At 45.0% G+C, this 16,556-nt stretch overlaps 1 protein-coding gene across 3 annotated transcripts in view; it reads right to left on the bottom strand.

Moving 5' to 3' along the window:
• The window catches only part of KIAA1671 (KIAA1671 ortholog), a 123,064-nt gene that overhangs the window by 55,142 nt on the left and 51,366 nt on the right, over positions 1 to 16,556 (bottom strand). Inside the window, exon 1 of one of the 3 annotated variants that reach the window (XM_019507342.1) lies at positions 6,459 to 7,137. The exons of the other annotated variants lie outside the window; for them this stretch is intronic. Coding sequence (XP_019362887.1) covers positions 6,459 to 6,743 — 285 coding nt within the window. The 5' untranslated portion in view covers positions 6,744 to 7,137. Of the gene's footprint in view, positions 1 to 6,458; positions 7,138 to 16,556 lie in introns of those variants that run through there. 3 annotated transcript variants of the gene reach the window in all.

Below are 16,556 nucleotides of genomic sequence, written 5' to 3'. Positions count from 1 at the left end.
AAGGGACCTCAACAGATCATTGAGTCCAACCCCCTGCCTGGGCAGGAAAGAGCGCTGGGGTCAGATGCCCCCAGCCAGATGCCTATCCAGCCTTCTCTTAGAGACCCCCAAGGTACGGGAGAGCACCACCTCCCTTGGAAGCCCACTCCACATGTTGGCCACCCTCACCATGAAGAAGTTTTTCCTGATGTCTAGCCTAAATCTGCTCTTGGTCAGTTTGTGACCATCGTTCCTTGTTACCCCAAGAGGCACCCTGGTGAACAGAGCATCTCCGATCCCTTGCTGTGTCCCCCTAATGAATCTGGAGGCGGCCACAAGATCCCCTATCAGCCTTCTCTCGCAGAGGCTGACAAGACCCAGGTCCCTCCGTCTCTCCTCACAGGGCTTGTCCTGTAAGACCCTGACCATACGAGTGGCCTCCTCTCGACCCTCTCCAGGCTGTCCACATCCCTCTTGAAGTACAGCGCCCAAAACTGGACACAGTACTCCAACTGTGTGGTCTGACCAATGCCACATAGAGGGGAAGTGTCACCTCCTTGGATCTATTCGTCATGCATCTGCTGATGCATGGTAACATGCGGTTAGCTTTGCTGATGATTTCGTCACACTGACGACTCGTGTTCATCTTGGAGTCCACTCTGACTCCGAGATCCCTTTCCGCTTCTGTGCTGCCGAGAGGGTCACTTCCCAGCCAGTCGACGTGCTGGATATTTTTACATCCTAGGTGCAGCACTCTGCACTTGTCCGTGTTGTACTGCATCCTGTTGTGTACTGCCCACTTTTCTAACCTGTCCAGGTCTGCCTGCAGTCGCTCCCTACCCTCCGGAGTGTGCACATCACCCCACAATTTAGTATTGTCCGTAAACTTAGACAGAGTACACTTCACACCCACATCCAAGTCACTGATGAAGACATTGAAAAGCACAGGTCCAAGGACCGAGCCCTGGGGGACCCCACTACCCACATCCCTCCAGGTCGATACTGACCCGTCCACCACCACTCTCTGGGTGCGACTCCCAAGGCAATTTGCCACCCACCAGACCATGTAATCATTTATGCCACAGCCTCTTAATTTATTTATGAGACTGGGATGAGATACCGTATTGAAGGCCTTGCTAAAGTCCAAGTAAACTGTTACCCATGGTTCTTCAATTATGAACTGGGTTTGGGGGGGAGGACACAGGGAGGGAACATTTAAAAATCAAATGTGAAAAGATTAACTGGAACAGCAACTCAGAACTTAAGAGTCCATTGCACTTTATAGCATCTGAGCAGATTAAGCGAATAATTAAGTGCAATTGTAAAGGCTATAACTAAAGGGCTTTCTGAATTACAAAACCTGATCAAAGACCAGAACAGACGCCAGCACCTGAAGCTCATCCAAACCATTGTACATGGCCAAAATAAAGCCACTCACTCAAGAACTAAAAGCTTTTCTGCCCAGTACACACCTTTGCAAATTTCTTGAACTATTCTTTCTAATGGGACATGAGCCTTTTACTGCTAAGTCCCCAGTTCAAACCACGCAAAGCTCAGTAAAACAGCAGCAGTTTACTATTCAAAATGCTCATTGCTCCATGTGAAAGCCACCTGTGGCCTCACACCAGTTCCTAATACACAACAGGTTTGCATGGAGGCGATGCCAGACAGCGAGTGAACTCCTCTTGCCGTCAGCAGCAGTCCCTTGAGGGCAGGACCAAGCTTCTCTCTTTGACAGCCGCAGAACAACCCCACGGCACGTACAAATGAAAGGCTTTCATTTCCAGGGTTGGCCTGCATCAATCTTATTAGCATTAAATCTGAGCAAAGAAGTCATTGCAAAGTCAAAGGGGTTGGGAATGAGAAGGCAAAGGACACGAGGGAGGTGGCAGGAGCAGGGGGATAAATTGCAGAAAGGCAGAGTAGGCCCCACTAGAAGGCGTTTCAGTAGACATGACTTGGGCCATGTCTACTCCACCTCCCTCCTGAACCTGCAACTGCCCCGAGACATGAGCCCTCCCCATTTGCTCCATCTCCATACGCAACTAAGCCAGGCACTTAAGTGGCGAAGATGGTTCAGAAAGGTGTCCCCGAGTACATCCCTCAGCACCTCAACCAGTCTTCACGTGGTCAGCGAACTAGACGAATTGGGGAAACAGGCCATGGTGGCAGCCTCTGGAGGGAGGTTGCTAGAGGAGCTCCTCCAGGCTCCGGCACAGAACAGACCCGATTCATCATGACTTTGGCACAAAGTAAGAGGAACGTGCTGCTAGGATCTGCTGAGGGCGCAAAACAGGGAAACATTATCAACACGGAGGAGGAACAGGATTTCTGTGTGTCATTTGGAAATGACAGAAAAAGGAAAAAGCCAGAGATATATTAGTCAACCACAGAGTGGCTATGAGCCAGTAACGTGATGCGACTGAATCAGGCAAGTGTGATCCTAGGATCTGCCAGGCAATGTATTCCCAGTGGAGGCAGAAAAGTACCAGGGTACAAGGTATGGGTAAGACCTCGCTGGACATGGGACTGGCACAGGCACAAAGAAGGATTACCGTGATGATCAGGGAACGGAGCACTACCTTATGAAAGAAAAATAAAAGACTGGCTTGTTTAGCTCAGCAAAACAAAACCTAAGATGGGATAGGATTGCTCTCTATAAATACCCAAGAAGGGGGAAGAGCTATTGAAGCTAAATGATAACACTGGCACAAGAACAAATGGGTATAAAGTAGCCAGGAATAAATTTAGGCCTGGGCAGAGACGATTCCCAACCTTCAGGGCACTCAAGTTCTGGAACAGCTTTCCAAAAGGAGCAATAGAGGCAAAAAGGCCAGCGACATGCCCAGCACGTTCGCAAAGCATTCAGCGTATGGGCCGATTCCCCTGCGAGAGCAGAGGACTCCAAACTCGATTAGGCGTCTCCATGCAGACTTCCTTCCTCTGGCGCCGGTAGCAGGTCCATCCCCTGAGCAGCCAGGGCTGACCAAGGGAGTCAGCTTGACTCATGGCAGGAACGTGCTGCTGCAAAAAAATTCACCCTTGTCAGAATTAGTAAAAGGAAAAAGCCACATTTGGGGGTAGGGAAAGAGATTTCACAATTAAACTTCCTAGGAGCGTTAACACCAAAACCAAATGTTATTGCTCAAACCCCAAATGCAAGAAAAATCCCCGAATAGTGAAGTCACACCGTGGAAAGGAGCTCTTCCCCAGCCCCTGGAAAGCCGGTATTAACTTCCACAAGATCCAGCCGGGAACTTCTTGCTCCAGAGGCCCATCTAAAACTAAGTGCAGCAGGTGGTAACGGGCACTAAGTCACCTTTGCACTCTCCCAGCCCCAGATCTGCCCTGTGCAGAGCTAGAACTTGAGTACAAGTTGGCACCATTGCAGTCATGTGCCCATAAGGTCTTTCTTTGCCCACGCAGCCTGCACCAGAAGCCAGGAAGAGGATGCTCTGGTACTCCTATGGCACTACCCCACATGGGGATTCCCTTGGCATGAAAAACAAATCTCATGTAAACCCCTAGAACAGAACAAGACAGCTAACAACAGTGGAGGATCCAGCCCATCACACCGTGCACAACACCAGTCCATTACCACGAAGTTGCTGCACATCAGGCATGGATCAGGCTGGATGCGAGGGCACAGAGACCCGGACTGCAGTATAAAATCCTCAGCAAACATAGCTGCTGAAAACAAGTAGGCGGATACATGATACACATGAAAGATTCCACAAACATTATGCGCTGGGATATTTTTAACGGGTATTTCAAATGAGAAATGTCCAGATAATTTCAAGATTGAATCCACTCCCTCCTCTGTTCCACCTTCTCTTACGTAAAAAAACTACCAATGCATTTCACACCCCGCCGCTGCATGCACATGCACACCCCTCCCCTTCACCTAGACTAACGAGCGGGACTTTTCTTGTTAAAATTCCCTGGGGTCTTGTACAGCATGAAAACACCAACAATGCAACGCAGGAGCTCAACCCCATGCAGAATAAATTCAGTACCACTTGCTAGTAGAGCTGGCTCCCAATCTAGTAAGCAAGGGCTCCTTTCAATTGGTACGTGGAAAGCATATCCTCAAGAGTACCAACATCAGGCTTATGCTGTATGGTAGTACCTTGACAGGATTAACAGCCAGCCTGTCCTGTTGGATCACTGAGTTTTCACTGTATCAGTATTTACTCACGTAAACGCTTCCAGAGACCGACTTACAGGCAACACCCAATTTCAGCTCCACCAAAAAACCAACACAAAACAAAATCTCCATCATTGCTCTGAAAGTACCGTCAGATCCTGAATTAAATAAAGGCAGCTACATAAGGGCCTTTCCTCTATCACAAGCATGTTTAGAGAGAAGAAATAAAATGGAAGCCTCTACAGTAATTCTTGGTCTCTGGGCTCCCAGGCTATGCTGGTTAAATGATACCAAAGTACAAACTCAGACTGTACTTCCCCACTTGCACAAATGCATAAGCTTGAGCCTATGAATTTGATTTGAATAAAGCTACTCATGGCTTCGGATTAAGCATATGAATAAACATTACCAGGATTGAAACGTACAGTTGTTTCCGTGCCCATCCTGCCAGCAATGCAGTTTAAAGTCATGCTGCTTTCCAGGAAGGTGGTTTGCTCTAAATAGTTCGTCAGGAAAGCTTTGATACAACCTGGATACCTGACATCAGGAAAGTGTTGATACTTCATCTCTGAATGACCTGGTACATGGCAGGATCGCCCTAGGAGGACTCTCTTACCTTCCATTTCCAATGCTGTATTTTTGGTGTCACCTTGGTCACTGGGCACCATTACTCTTGCAGGACAACTGCTAATTGTTTTGGAGTCTGTTACTCTAATCTGTGCAGTCACAATTTCCCGTTGGGTGTTTCCCCCACCACCCTAATTACACGTGTTACCAAGTAAACTTGAATTCTTCCTGCTTGTATGCTTATCTGGCCATCTATTTTTCCCAGTTCCTTGGCAGAGCTGCCAAGCAGCAGATGAACAGCAAGTCAGGCCACAAAGTGCTTTAGGCTTTACGGGTAATGAAAAAACTTTCAAAATATTTCAGGTGCGGATACCACGCCTGTCTGGGGAATGCACATTTTAGGTATGCACAAAATTTACAGCCCAATTAACCCACATCAGATTTCTTATCTCCAGCAGGCTCCGCTTTCTAAAGAAGAACTAGACCAGGTATCCCTGCATCAATACACTAGGACCCCACAGGGTGATCCTGCTCTCCTGGAAGAAAACAGCAATGCTCATTTGTCTTCAGTGCTACACGAAGCCCTAAACACACGACCCGTCTCAGATGTTCTTAGCTCTTCTGTAAACGTCTGGGACCACTTCCTGCATACTTCCCAGGGCAGAAAAAAAATGTGTAGAAAAGATTAGGCTCTTTTAGCAGTCAGAAGAAGTTTGTGGTGCTGCCTTTCTTTTCAGGGCACGAGGAAACTTGCACTTACAACTACCTAAAAAAAAAAAAAAAAAAGTGCTTTACAAAGTCTGTCGGTGCATACCGTGACTGTGCAGGGTGTCCAGCTTTGTCCCTACCCTTTGATGAGGGTAGGGACCCTTCTGCCAAGAGAGAGACCTGGGGGAGGATCCGTTACACCACTGCAAAGCACGGATCCTCAACCGGGACTAGGCCTTTGACCCCAGGTAGCATTACCCTATCAGATAGGCAAGAAACTCTGCTCTGTGCAGAGAGAGTGCATCTCTCTCATTCTTTTGCATGACTGTTTTACTAATAAGAAACAGTGTCTTTTCTGAAAACAACCCCAGGAAAATTAGGTTTCACCAGCTCCAAATGGTAGAAAATCCAGGGGTATGTGGTGACCAAGCAGCCTACATCTGCTCTCCTTAAATTACCACCTGGCTCGGAGACCCACTCGGCCTGCAAATCCCCGCTCTGATCATAAAACCCGTGCTTCAAAATACCTGATGTAGCAATTACTCCAAGAACAAACAATCCTTAATTCCTTGAATGGAAAATATTAAACAGTTCTGGATTAGCTGCAGGGAGGCAGCACCTTAATCCTTTTTACCGTCCACTTTAACTACTGCATTCTTACTGAAAAATCAAAAGACCAAATGTGCAGATCAAATACTGAGTCACGCTGGGAAACGGCGCTACTACAACCTTAATAAACAGCTTTGGGAGAACTTTTCAAACAGCATAGATAGACTCTTATCCTGTACTGCTAGGCTGATGTCAACAGAGCTGCTAACCCACCCCAACTTTTCTGACAGCAAATAAGAACTTCTATTTGCACATCAGAAAAAGCCCAGGTCATCTGCACAACCAGGCAGCATGACTAAGAACTGAGAAAAGTGGCTCAGAGGACATTTCAGATGGAGCAGCTGCCCTGATCCAGATCAGCGTTGCTGGACAATTGCTGCAATGGACTATTTCTGTGCGCCGTTACACCGCCGCTCGCGTTCGGTATCTACCGCGGGGGACTGCTTACGAGGTCTGGCGGCTCCGAGCTGGGCTGCCTCTTCCGCAGGGAGGAAAACCTCTGCTGGCTCCGCACCGAAAACCGGCGGAAGGATTCCCTGCTCCGGGATGCGAAGTGTCTGAAGGAGGCCGTGCGCTTGAAGGGGGCTCTGCTTCCAGCTTCCCCGCTCGTCCGCTCGTGAGCCACCGCAGTAGTGACTAAATTCAGCGCCTCCTGTAAAGATCTCCGCACTGTCCCCATCCACTGGGTCATGTGAGTTTGTGCCACTGTCAGCTTGTCTCCAAGGTAATCCATAGTTGCAGGAGAATGGGAGGGATCTAGATGCAGTGCCGTTCTGTTTTTCTCTAACCCTATCCTCCTCAAGAGTCCGGATTTTATCTCGCAAAATAAAAAAAATTAAAAAAAAAACAGTCCCTCTATAAATAATTTTCAATCGACTCTAGTTTAAACAGCACTAGGCTAAAACAGGGACAGGCCAGTACTATTTAATAAACTAAAGGCAGGTGAGGTCAAGGCTGCTATTTCCTTGAATAGACGGGGGTGGGGAGAGGAAAGAAATAAAATGGAAATTTCTTCCTACTCACATTCAGATTTCCAGTTAGCAAGGATCATCCTCAAAATACATTTTTATTTACCGGCCCTGGCAAAATAAAACTAAAACAGAAAACAAACAGAAAGAAAGGAAAGCCCAGTCTCGTTCCTGACAGTCGCTTGCAAGCGCTCCGTCCCTGTATGCCCAAGCACAGACTCAACCTCTCACTTTCTCACGGCGGAGTGGGGAGAGCAGCTCCCCCTCTCAAGCCAGGTTTTCGTTTTGCTTCAAGCACTGAAAGTCCACAGACTCTTCTCCTCCTGGCTTGGCAGGACTGCAGGCAGCAGGACGGCTGACAAAGTTCTGGTGCTTGCAGAGATCCCATTCACTGGACAAACCGACAAGATCTTTGGAGCAATAAATCTGCCGAGGCAGCCAGGTCTCAGCACTCCCCGCGGTCCCCTCTCACGGGTCACTCGATCCTCTCGATCATTTTAAGAGGTTTGCCTTTCCCCGAGGCGCACGAAGCCCAGGCTCGCCAGGCACGGCGGAGCTGGAAGGGAAGTGTGTCAAGTCTGCTGCCTTCCAGACTGGGCTTGCTGCTTGCTCGGAGTCTGCCAAACGATCTGGATGACATCAGCCCCCGGGGCTGGAGGGGAGCTCCAGAAACTGCTGTGCAAGTCGCCTGCCTGCAGAGAGACTTCTCTCTCCTGGCACCGCGCGCGCTGCTCCTCTCCCCGGCCCCGCTCCGAAGATGCTGTCGCGGTCTGCAACCCACCTGGATCTTGCCAACCTGAAACAAGGCGCGGGGCTGCTGTGCCAGTGAAGAGCTGCGGTTGCCTCCGGGATCCTTTTCCACTCGCTCCGTCCCTCACTTCCCTTTCTCTCCTTTCTCCTTCTCGGCAGAGAAGACAATGAGCTAGGTGAAACCGCCGCAGAGGTCTGCCTAAGGAAGGATCTGGGCTGGGCTTTATTATAGTACAGGCGAGATTGCCATGGCGACCAAGGGAACAGCATCTGCCCGCTGCCGAGGCAGGCAGGAGTTGAACAGATCTATTGGAATGATTCATAGTTTGCATGTGTCACGTGCACATACGGGGTTTTAACCCTTCCTTTGAGCTGCAACACGAGCATCTCGGAGGATGGACGTGTTCGCAAAGCACCAAGACGCTACCCCACGTGAACACGCAGCGGGCCGGACTTGGGTCCCGGCTTTCCCCCAGCAGTGTCACCTTTCCAGCCCTTTCCAGGATTTACCTACACGCGCGCGACTTGTGTTTAGGAATTTTACAAATTATTTTCTGCTGAGAGTCGGTTCTTATAATAGGGCGTTAATGAGGCAGGGACAAAGGTGAAGTCGGAGGACTACATAAAAGCTTCGCAAGATCCAAGAGAAGGGCGCTTGTGCCGGAAAGTTTACAAACAACTTTGTCCCAACTACTCCGCTGGCCTCATAAAAAATATCACATCTACCCAAGGCCCCTTGCCTGTCAAAAGATCCAACTATGTAGCCGAATGAGATGAGAAAAAAACCTCTTAAATGTTGTTTTTGTTGTTAAGTAGTTAGGTGAACTTCTACTCATATATTAGAATATTCTAATATTATACCTGGAAACCCAAGCAACTTTTTCTGCCGCAGCCCTGCACATACTTTTGAAGAGTCTCAGAAACCCTGACATGGCAGTAAAGATAGGTCAAGATATAATGGCATCAAAAAAACTCTAGACCATACTTCAAACAAAAAAGGAGACTCAGATCTAGTCCATCTGTATAACTGCGGTATCTTCGGTGCTGGACTTAGGATGTCTCCTGTGTGCAGATTTCTACTGTAGTGTCAGAAAAAATAAATAAAGGGACTGGTAAAGGTATGCAACAGGTAGATATACAACAGAGAAGTTAAAGGCTCTCTGCCCATGGGACTTCTGGAAACAGTAAAGGAAAGGTTTTAATCAACTAACACATATGAGCAAGGGATTGAGAGTCAAGACCATAAGTTGTAATTCAGGGACTGTGGGCACATCTACACGTTCATTGATACGCCTTAGATACTGCACACTTACTCTAGTATTTCCTTAATAAAGTACTAACTAAATGCAGAGTACTGAAAAGTTACTGCACAGTAACACTGGCGCACAGTTATTTAGTGACGCTTGCTGCACAGTAGCCTAATAACACTGCGTAGTAGGATATTAGCACAGTTTGTGCCATGACATGCTACTGTGCAGTGCCTGAAAATTTTAATGTGCCTTTTATGGTATCCACTTGTTGGGCAACAGAAGAGTTTTTATAGTATATCAGCACTGGTTTCCATGATGTGCCCAAAAGAACTGCAAAAATAATTTACATGCGTGCTGATTTTACGTTCTAGTGTAGACTCCGTGCCATTAAACACTTTGTGATAAATGGAGTTATTAGGCAAGGTGTGCTTATAGTGTAATCGAACAATGAAGCAGAGGTTCTACGTATATGAGAGCAAAAGCCCTTTCTCAAAAGCCCCAAGCTTATATAACCTAAAACCGGTTGGTCTGGCCAGCAACAGGTGCAGGAATGTCTATTCACAAGTAAATATCAGAGGTGAAATCCTGGCTCTACTGGAGCCAGCAAGTTGTACTACTGACTTGAACAGAAGCAGGATATTCCTCCAGTCTCTCGCAGCCTACAGACTGTATTGCCAAAGTCTGAAAAAGTCCTGTAGGTGTCAGATTCCTGTAGTCCTCATCAAGTGCACAAATATTACAGGAAATAAGACCCATAACTACTTGCAATTCATGACATTATTGAGTTGACCAGAATAATTCAAATTCAACTGAAACAACATTCAAAATTCTGCCTGGCTTTCAACATAGGTAGAGGGAGAGAGGAATCTCACACCAGATTCTCAACTACAGCCAGCTGTTTCTCACTGAATTTTACTGACACGTGACTAGGTGGCTATCATTATTACAAAAATCACTGTTTTGCTTTCCTTTTCTAGTTAGACAGCTCAAATGCCAGGATAATTTTTCGACAACACAGACCTATCTTGGAGTTGAATTCATTGTCACATAGCGATGTACTGGCATCCCCTCTTCAAAAGGACTTCATTAACTATAAATAAGATCCTAAAGGTTGTCTGTACAAGATCAAATCATTTTAAGAAGAATCGAAAAAGAAAATTAAAAACCACACAAACTGGAAGCACATTAAGAAGAGGGCTAAGTATAGGCAGTCAAAAAGCCCGAGGCTGAATTGATTCAATCTTTACAGGTTAGTCTAAGTTGTGTAGATTGAACCAATAAGCAAGTGAACAGACATTCACTTTTGATTCCAGAAATGCAGCCACTTGCCTGAGGTGGCTCAGGCCAGGCACCGGGGGGTGCTACAGCACACCTCCCTGCTCAACTAGAGCAGACAGCTTGGGCCAAGCTTAGCCCACACACCCTGCATGGGGTGGCTTGCAGGGGAGGTGTAAAGCATCCTGGGATGTTGTAGGGCTGTGAGTTAACTTAAATCTGGAAGGAATCTGGCACAGTAGTTCAATAAACTGGTTTAGGCCAAATCAGTTAAGTCTGATACTACATCCATCATCCAAGTTTATCTCAAACCAGTTTCAGCCATTTTTAAAGCAGTTTAAGTCTGCTGAACTTCTGTTGTGTTACAGACTTTGAACCAGTTTCTGATCACTTATACTGGTTTATGTGTAATTTCTGTCCCTAGCCCTAGAGTTCATCTTAGCAGCCAGAAGCAAAGGAATGGGTGTTCACTTTTCCACAAAGTTCATATGTTCAATTCCTATTGACAGGTGTCAGAAATGCCAGGAGGGTGGTGATTACTCTCTACTGTGTAAGTTTACTACATCTTCCTTTGTTGTAAATAATCATAAAAGTCAACTATGAGACGTTGTATCAGGAATCAAGTCAAAATGTTAGTATATAACTTAATAAATAACACAACATCTGCTTTAGGATGATGAGTAAGAACAAGAAAAAGATATGGCTCTCTGGACCAGGTGCTTTTTAAACATCTAAGCAAATCAATTGGCTAAAATCACGTTCATAAAACATTTCACTTCAGCTACCCTCTGCAAGTGTGTACCCAGCCACCAGGAAAGACTGGCTCCGAGACACTCGTTCCCTTTCGTTCTACGCACTCGTCACCCTCCTCCCTTCTAACATTCCCTTTAATTTTTTAACACTCGTTTCAGAAACAAATCTCCATGCCCTCGTCATTCATTAGCCCTTTGCCCAGGCAATTCTAGAACTGGATGACTGTGTTAGCAGTGGGCGCCAAAGCTTTTCCTAGGACTGCTAGCCTAAAGGGGTAATAGTTATGATAGCTGTGCATGACTAATCTCCTCCCAAGGGCAACAGGTCACGTACGCTGTGAGCAAACAGGCTTCCCTAGCCCGGTGAGAAGTTCGGCATGCCTGGGAGTCATTCCTGGGTGTAAACTGAGAGGCGCAGCAATTAGCGTCTTACAACCCGTATTTGTAACCCAGCCTTCCCCATGCTAATCACTGAGGCACCACGTAAAAGAAAACTGTATTAGCAAGCCATGCCCCACACCTGCAGGGCCACCCTTAACACCGAAAATGCTGGGTTGCTTTGCTTTGCAATGCTTTCTTCTTAGTATCTTAACCTCTGTTTGTTTTAAAGAGTCCAACTTAGAGAGAAAGCAGTTCCCAGTATTTCCAGCCAGCAAGAACAGACTACCTCCTTATATCTACTCTGCTGAGTTAAAAGTTTGTCATGATCTCTTTAACAGTGTGGGGCATTATTGCCATGTCAAAGTAGCAGGAAGATGAGTTTTAATTCTGGTTGAACCTCAGTACCCGAATTACTGCCTCTTTACACTTCCTGTGTGGCTGAAAGGAGGTGGGGGGGAAAAAAAAAAAAAATCACTGGAGGATCCATTCTGTTCTGGCCTTTGTTGGGCTGCTTTAAAAATTAATAAGCTATTATGCACACTTTACTGCATTTGTCCTTAGAAAACTAGTACAAGTGCTGACTTGAGACTTCCTGCAACACTAAATTTAGCATGTTTTGACTCTGTCAGATGAACACATTACTAGATAGATAGATAGATAGATAGATAGATAGATAGGGTCTTCAGAACTAATTATTGCCAGATTGTGATCAAAGTCAGTAAAGTGTCTTAATCCAACACCTACATGCTGACAATAAATATTTCCAGAGTACGCAGTGTAGAAGTTGTTATGCATTGCTCATAAATTTCTTTAAAGCATATATGTAGCTGATTCCAAGAATATACATTTCATTTTATCTGTCTACTGTACAACTAGTGGCTCTAGATTTGTATCATTATTATTTCAAAAGCTTTAAAAAAAACAAACCAAAAAACAAGTTTATACTATTATGTTCGGATATACAAAACCCACATAAAAAGGGGCAGATTCAAGATATTATGGTCTTTTCACCTAAGTCACTGAAATATTTTAACTCTCCATTTTCCACGTACTTCGATTCCTTGGACCTCCTTGAAAGGGTATCAGCTTTCTTCAGTGCTGGGGGAAGAGCCATGCCTGTTCACACTTGTACCTAAAGAGTGACCTGCACCTATTTTACAGGTTTGCAAAAGCGCTGCCTATTTCTTCCAGGTACTACATGTTTCCAGAACTGTCATCAATGGGGCAACAATTTTGTGCAGTAATCTTTCCAGAAGCAAAAATTCCTCAGAACCTTTGCAGCTCTGTTTTAATTTTAAAAACCCCACATTATGTTCATCTATATTAGGCACAGAGCTTAGGGTCCGGACGGATCTATTTCAGGACACCTTCATAATTCACAAAGAACGATGCTATTAGGTTAACACATGAAAATAAGTTTACAAGCTTATTAGCCAGAGTTAAAAATAAGTGTTGTACAAGATGCTCTATTCCTAGCAATTAAGCAAACATACAATGAGAATGAAACCCTATTTTTAATAGAGGGTAGACCTCACCTATTAAAATAAAGCCTGCAGACTCAAAGTGGGAGCATTATATTTATTGCCATGTAATGGTATCTTGTATTAGCATTCGATCTCAAATAGCGCATGACAGTGAAAAGCATGATTCATGGGGTGATTTCTGGTTTGAATCTGTTGCTCCTGGGACCATTTTCATGTTGATCAGAAACAGTCACAGATACTCACAACAGACTAGACTTGGTGAGACACACACTTAGTTACAGTCAATGGGCACATCTTTTCCACGTTTTTCTCTAAGGGACCAGCCTTGCAATATAAACACTCTGCAAATGTCCAGCTTCCAGCCCCGAGACCATTTTAGTGTAGCAGCATCTTGGGCTGAGTAAGGGGTTGTTCCCATACAACGAGGGCTGCACAACGTGATCCTCTCCCCTTGTAATGAAAAGAATATGAGCAATTATCTCAGGCTGTTGTCACCCTGGGTTTGTCGAGAGCCTCCGATTCCAGCAAACATGTCCCATGAACGGCTCAGTATGACCACGTCGCACCAGTCGTACAGCTGACTGCATTATTCAAGCATTGCTGGATACCCTTTTCTTCTTTTATTATTGACGTTCATGCCACCTACAACTCACACACACAACTCTGCACAAAGAAATAACAACCCCTACTTCTCCCTTGGGGGAAACAAAATTCTATACATTTCAATTATACTTTTCCAAAAGCTACTTCTTTCTTGCTTTACATGCCTACAGTATGGGCGATTATGCTAACGTTCACACCGAGCTGGAAGGTCAGATTACAATAGGCCTGTGTATAGCACAGCTTGTGATAAAATGCACCAAAACTATAAAACCTTGAAGGCTAGGGGAGCTCAGGTTCTCCGTTCCCTGGTTCTGACCCAGATTTTCACCACCAGTTCATTCACTTCGCTGTTAATCTTTTACCCATTTCATTCATCATCAATTGTTTATCTGTAGTGCAAGCATTTTTCAAGGTATCATCCTGGCTCCAAACTTCAATTTGTGCTGAAACATGGACAAAGGCCACAAGGCAGCTTCCCTTCCATCACGGCTGTTAGTTAATTTGTCTGTTGTACTTGGGCTTCAGAAACTTCTGAAGACCTAAAGTGTGCCCTTGCAAGGCTGCATTGTTCTTGATTTCCAGAGTCTAGCTCTCATTCATGCCCTGTTATTCACATTAATATACCGCTTTTGAAACCATGTCCTATTTAAGAACAGTCGAACACTATCGGTCTGAACTGTGCTGTACAACTTTGGGTTCACTTTGGATTTGCCACACACTAAAGTCAGTATTCTTACATGCACATCAAATCACAAGTGAAGAGGTGTTCTCTGTGCCCATTATTTTTGGCTTTATGCTGTTCAGCATCTATCAGTTACTTTGCATTCGAAATAGCCCCTTGACACACACAAAATATATGTTTCTGTAATGTTCATCTTTGTCTCATCAAATTCTTTCATGAAATAAATGGACTTTAGTATTCAGGTATCACATAGATGAAATAAGCCCTGCGAGATGTTCAATGCTTTCCAGGGATCTGCTATTGAAGAAAAGCTCTTTCCAGTTTACAACTTCTCTTTTTTATGAGCTATGGACCATTCCTCATACCTGCCTAACAAGCACTGTTAGCCCCAGGTGTGCTTGCAGCCTTTCACAAACAGTGAAGCATGGTGTACTCACATCTGCTGGAGAAAGGCAGCGTACGGAGCCATTTACACCCAAAGCCTTGACTGCTAAAAAAAAAAATTCTGAACACGTTTGGTTAAACACCTAAACTGATGAAAGCCTTTGGCCACTGCAACAGTTTTTTAAGTCTTGTACCCAACATTTAAAATGTCAATATATTAACTCAGTTCTTGATAATTTTGACCCCCTCTTTCAGTTCTCAAATTCTCTTTTCTTCCCAACCAGGGTAGCTAGAAAAACAGGATCAGAGCAACTAAATTATGGGACTCTTCTGTATTCAGGCAAGCCGCTTGGGGCTTTCAAAGTAAGATGAACATGTTTTCTCAGGTTGTGCGAGACAATAAATATACACATCTCCAAATACTGCATCTAACTCCATTTTGTCAATAGGAGCTGGGGTCTCCAGAGAAATACAGAAGTCATCTCAGGCGCACCATCTGATGGGCTTTCATTTTTATTCACACGGTGGCCTTGCTACTCAAAGGTTTGCACTTTGGCCTCTGCCTGCAATAGAATAGGGGGGGTTTTGCAAGCAATTAAAAGTCTTCAGCTGTTGTTTGTTTGCTCTTGAACAGGATCATATCATAAACAGGATGATAACCCAAGAAGTATGCCTAGGTCCAAACAACTGCAACATCCTAGAAGTGTTGTTTGTACTCCTGGACCTCCAGGACTCTGTACCTGCAGTGCTTACCTCTTTCTAAAATAGGACCGGGACTCTCTTATGCACTATCCCAGGCTATACTACCAAGAAAAGGGGAGCAATTTCATTTTCCCTCATTAGTATGCTCTTGCTCCTTACATTTGTCCTTTTCAGTTGCTTTGCACTGCCTTGTCCCCTCTGGATACCAGGCAGCAATCCAGTGAGCGCAGCATAGCCAAAGGAAGAGGGATCTTTCCACTAATGCACTAAAGTGGGAGTGGACGAGGGATCTTTCCACTTTCCACCAAGACAAAATATAGGGTTAGGACACCTGTCAACCGATTCTAGTGTCTAAATGCATCTCCCGGTCACCAAACCGCCATGCAGCAATTAGCAGAATCTATTCCAAGTTTGTCGAGTGAAATGGCCGAGGTATTTTTAAACACAGATTACAGCACAGGGACTTTGTATAGGACCCACCCTCGGTGAACTCTCTTGTGTAAATTAAAACAGTGGCTATCTCTGTTAATGATTAAACTAAAAGACTATTTTCTAGTCCTATTTTGGCCGCCTTCTAAAATCAAAGAGTTCAGGGTTTGTGTTCTTAGCTTCTCATCATGACAATTTGGGACATTTTAAATGTAGCTACATTCGTTTTATGCATATTGGATTATTTCATTTCACTCAACTGCAAAGGAGAGGCAGCAGTCTCCATTATCAGCTCTGCTTGCCCTCTCCCAGTGCTCTTCTTTTTTAATACCCTCCAGTCCTGACTGAAGGGACTAGTGCACGAGGAAGAGGGTGCATTAGCAACAGCTTATAAATCAACGTTTAGAGATTGTGCACGTCTACTCGTTCAAATGACGAGATGGCTAAAAAAAAAAAGCTGAGAAAGTATTTCATGCAAGGCCAACTCATTCCCATTAAAGGACGCTTTTTAAAAATAGTTGTCTTAGGAGGAGCAATAATGCCCCAAAAGAATCAGCATTCCAGAGAACGGCTTTATTAGGAGGACCATTGTAAAGCTTTTCAAAGGGAACTACTACAACGTAAACCATTTCCTTTAAAACGGCAGTGACTTTATATTCAAATACTTAAATCTTCCCCCAAACCGCTGAGCACAGTACATTTTTCCCTTAACATTTGGAGAAAAACAAATGCACCACCATAGTAGTAAAACCCGCTACAACAGAACAGTCTTAGATCTGAAGGCTCATGTGACATATTAGAAGGGCTTGCCTTTCGTTATCCTCAGCTTGTGGGCAAAAGACTGGTTTGAAGCTGATCCAATTTTCAGGTGATAAGTATCTACACA

Source organism: Gavialis gangeticus, unplaced genomic scaffold (genome assembly GCF_001723915.1).
Source record: "Gavialis gangeticus isolate Ggan-Ray unplaced genomic scaffold, GavGan_comp1, whole genome shotgun sequence".
Taxonomy (NCBI): Eukaryota; Metazoa; Chordata; order Crocodylia; family Gavialidae; genus Gavialis; species Gavialis gangeticus.
The sequence above is the reverse complement of the archived record's forward strand: the minus strand, read 5'-3'. Positions and strand labels throughout refer to the sequence as shown.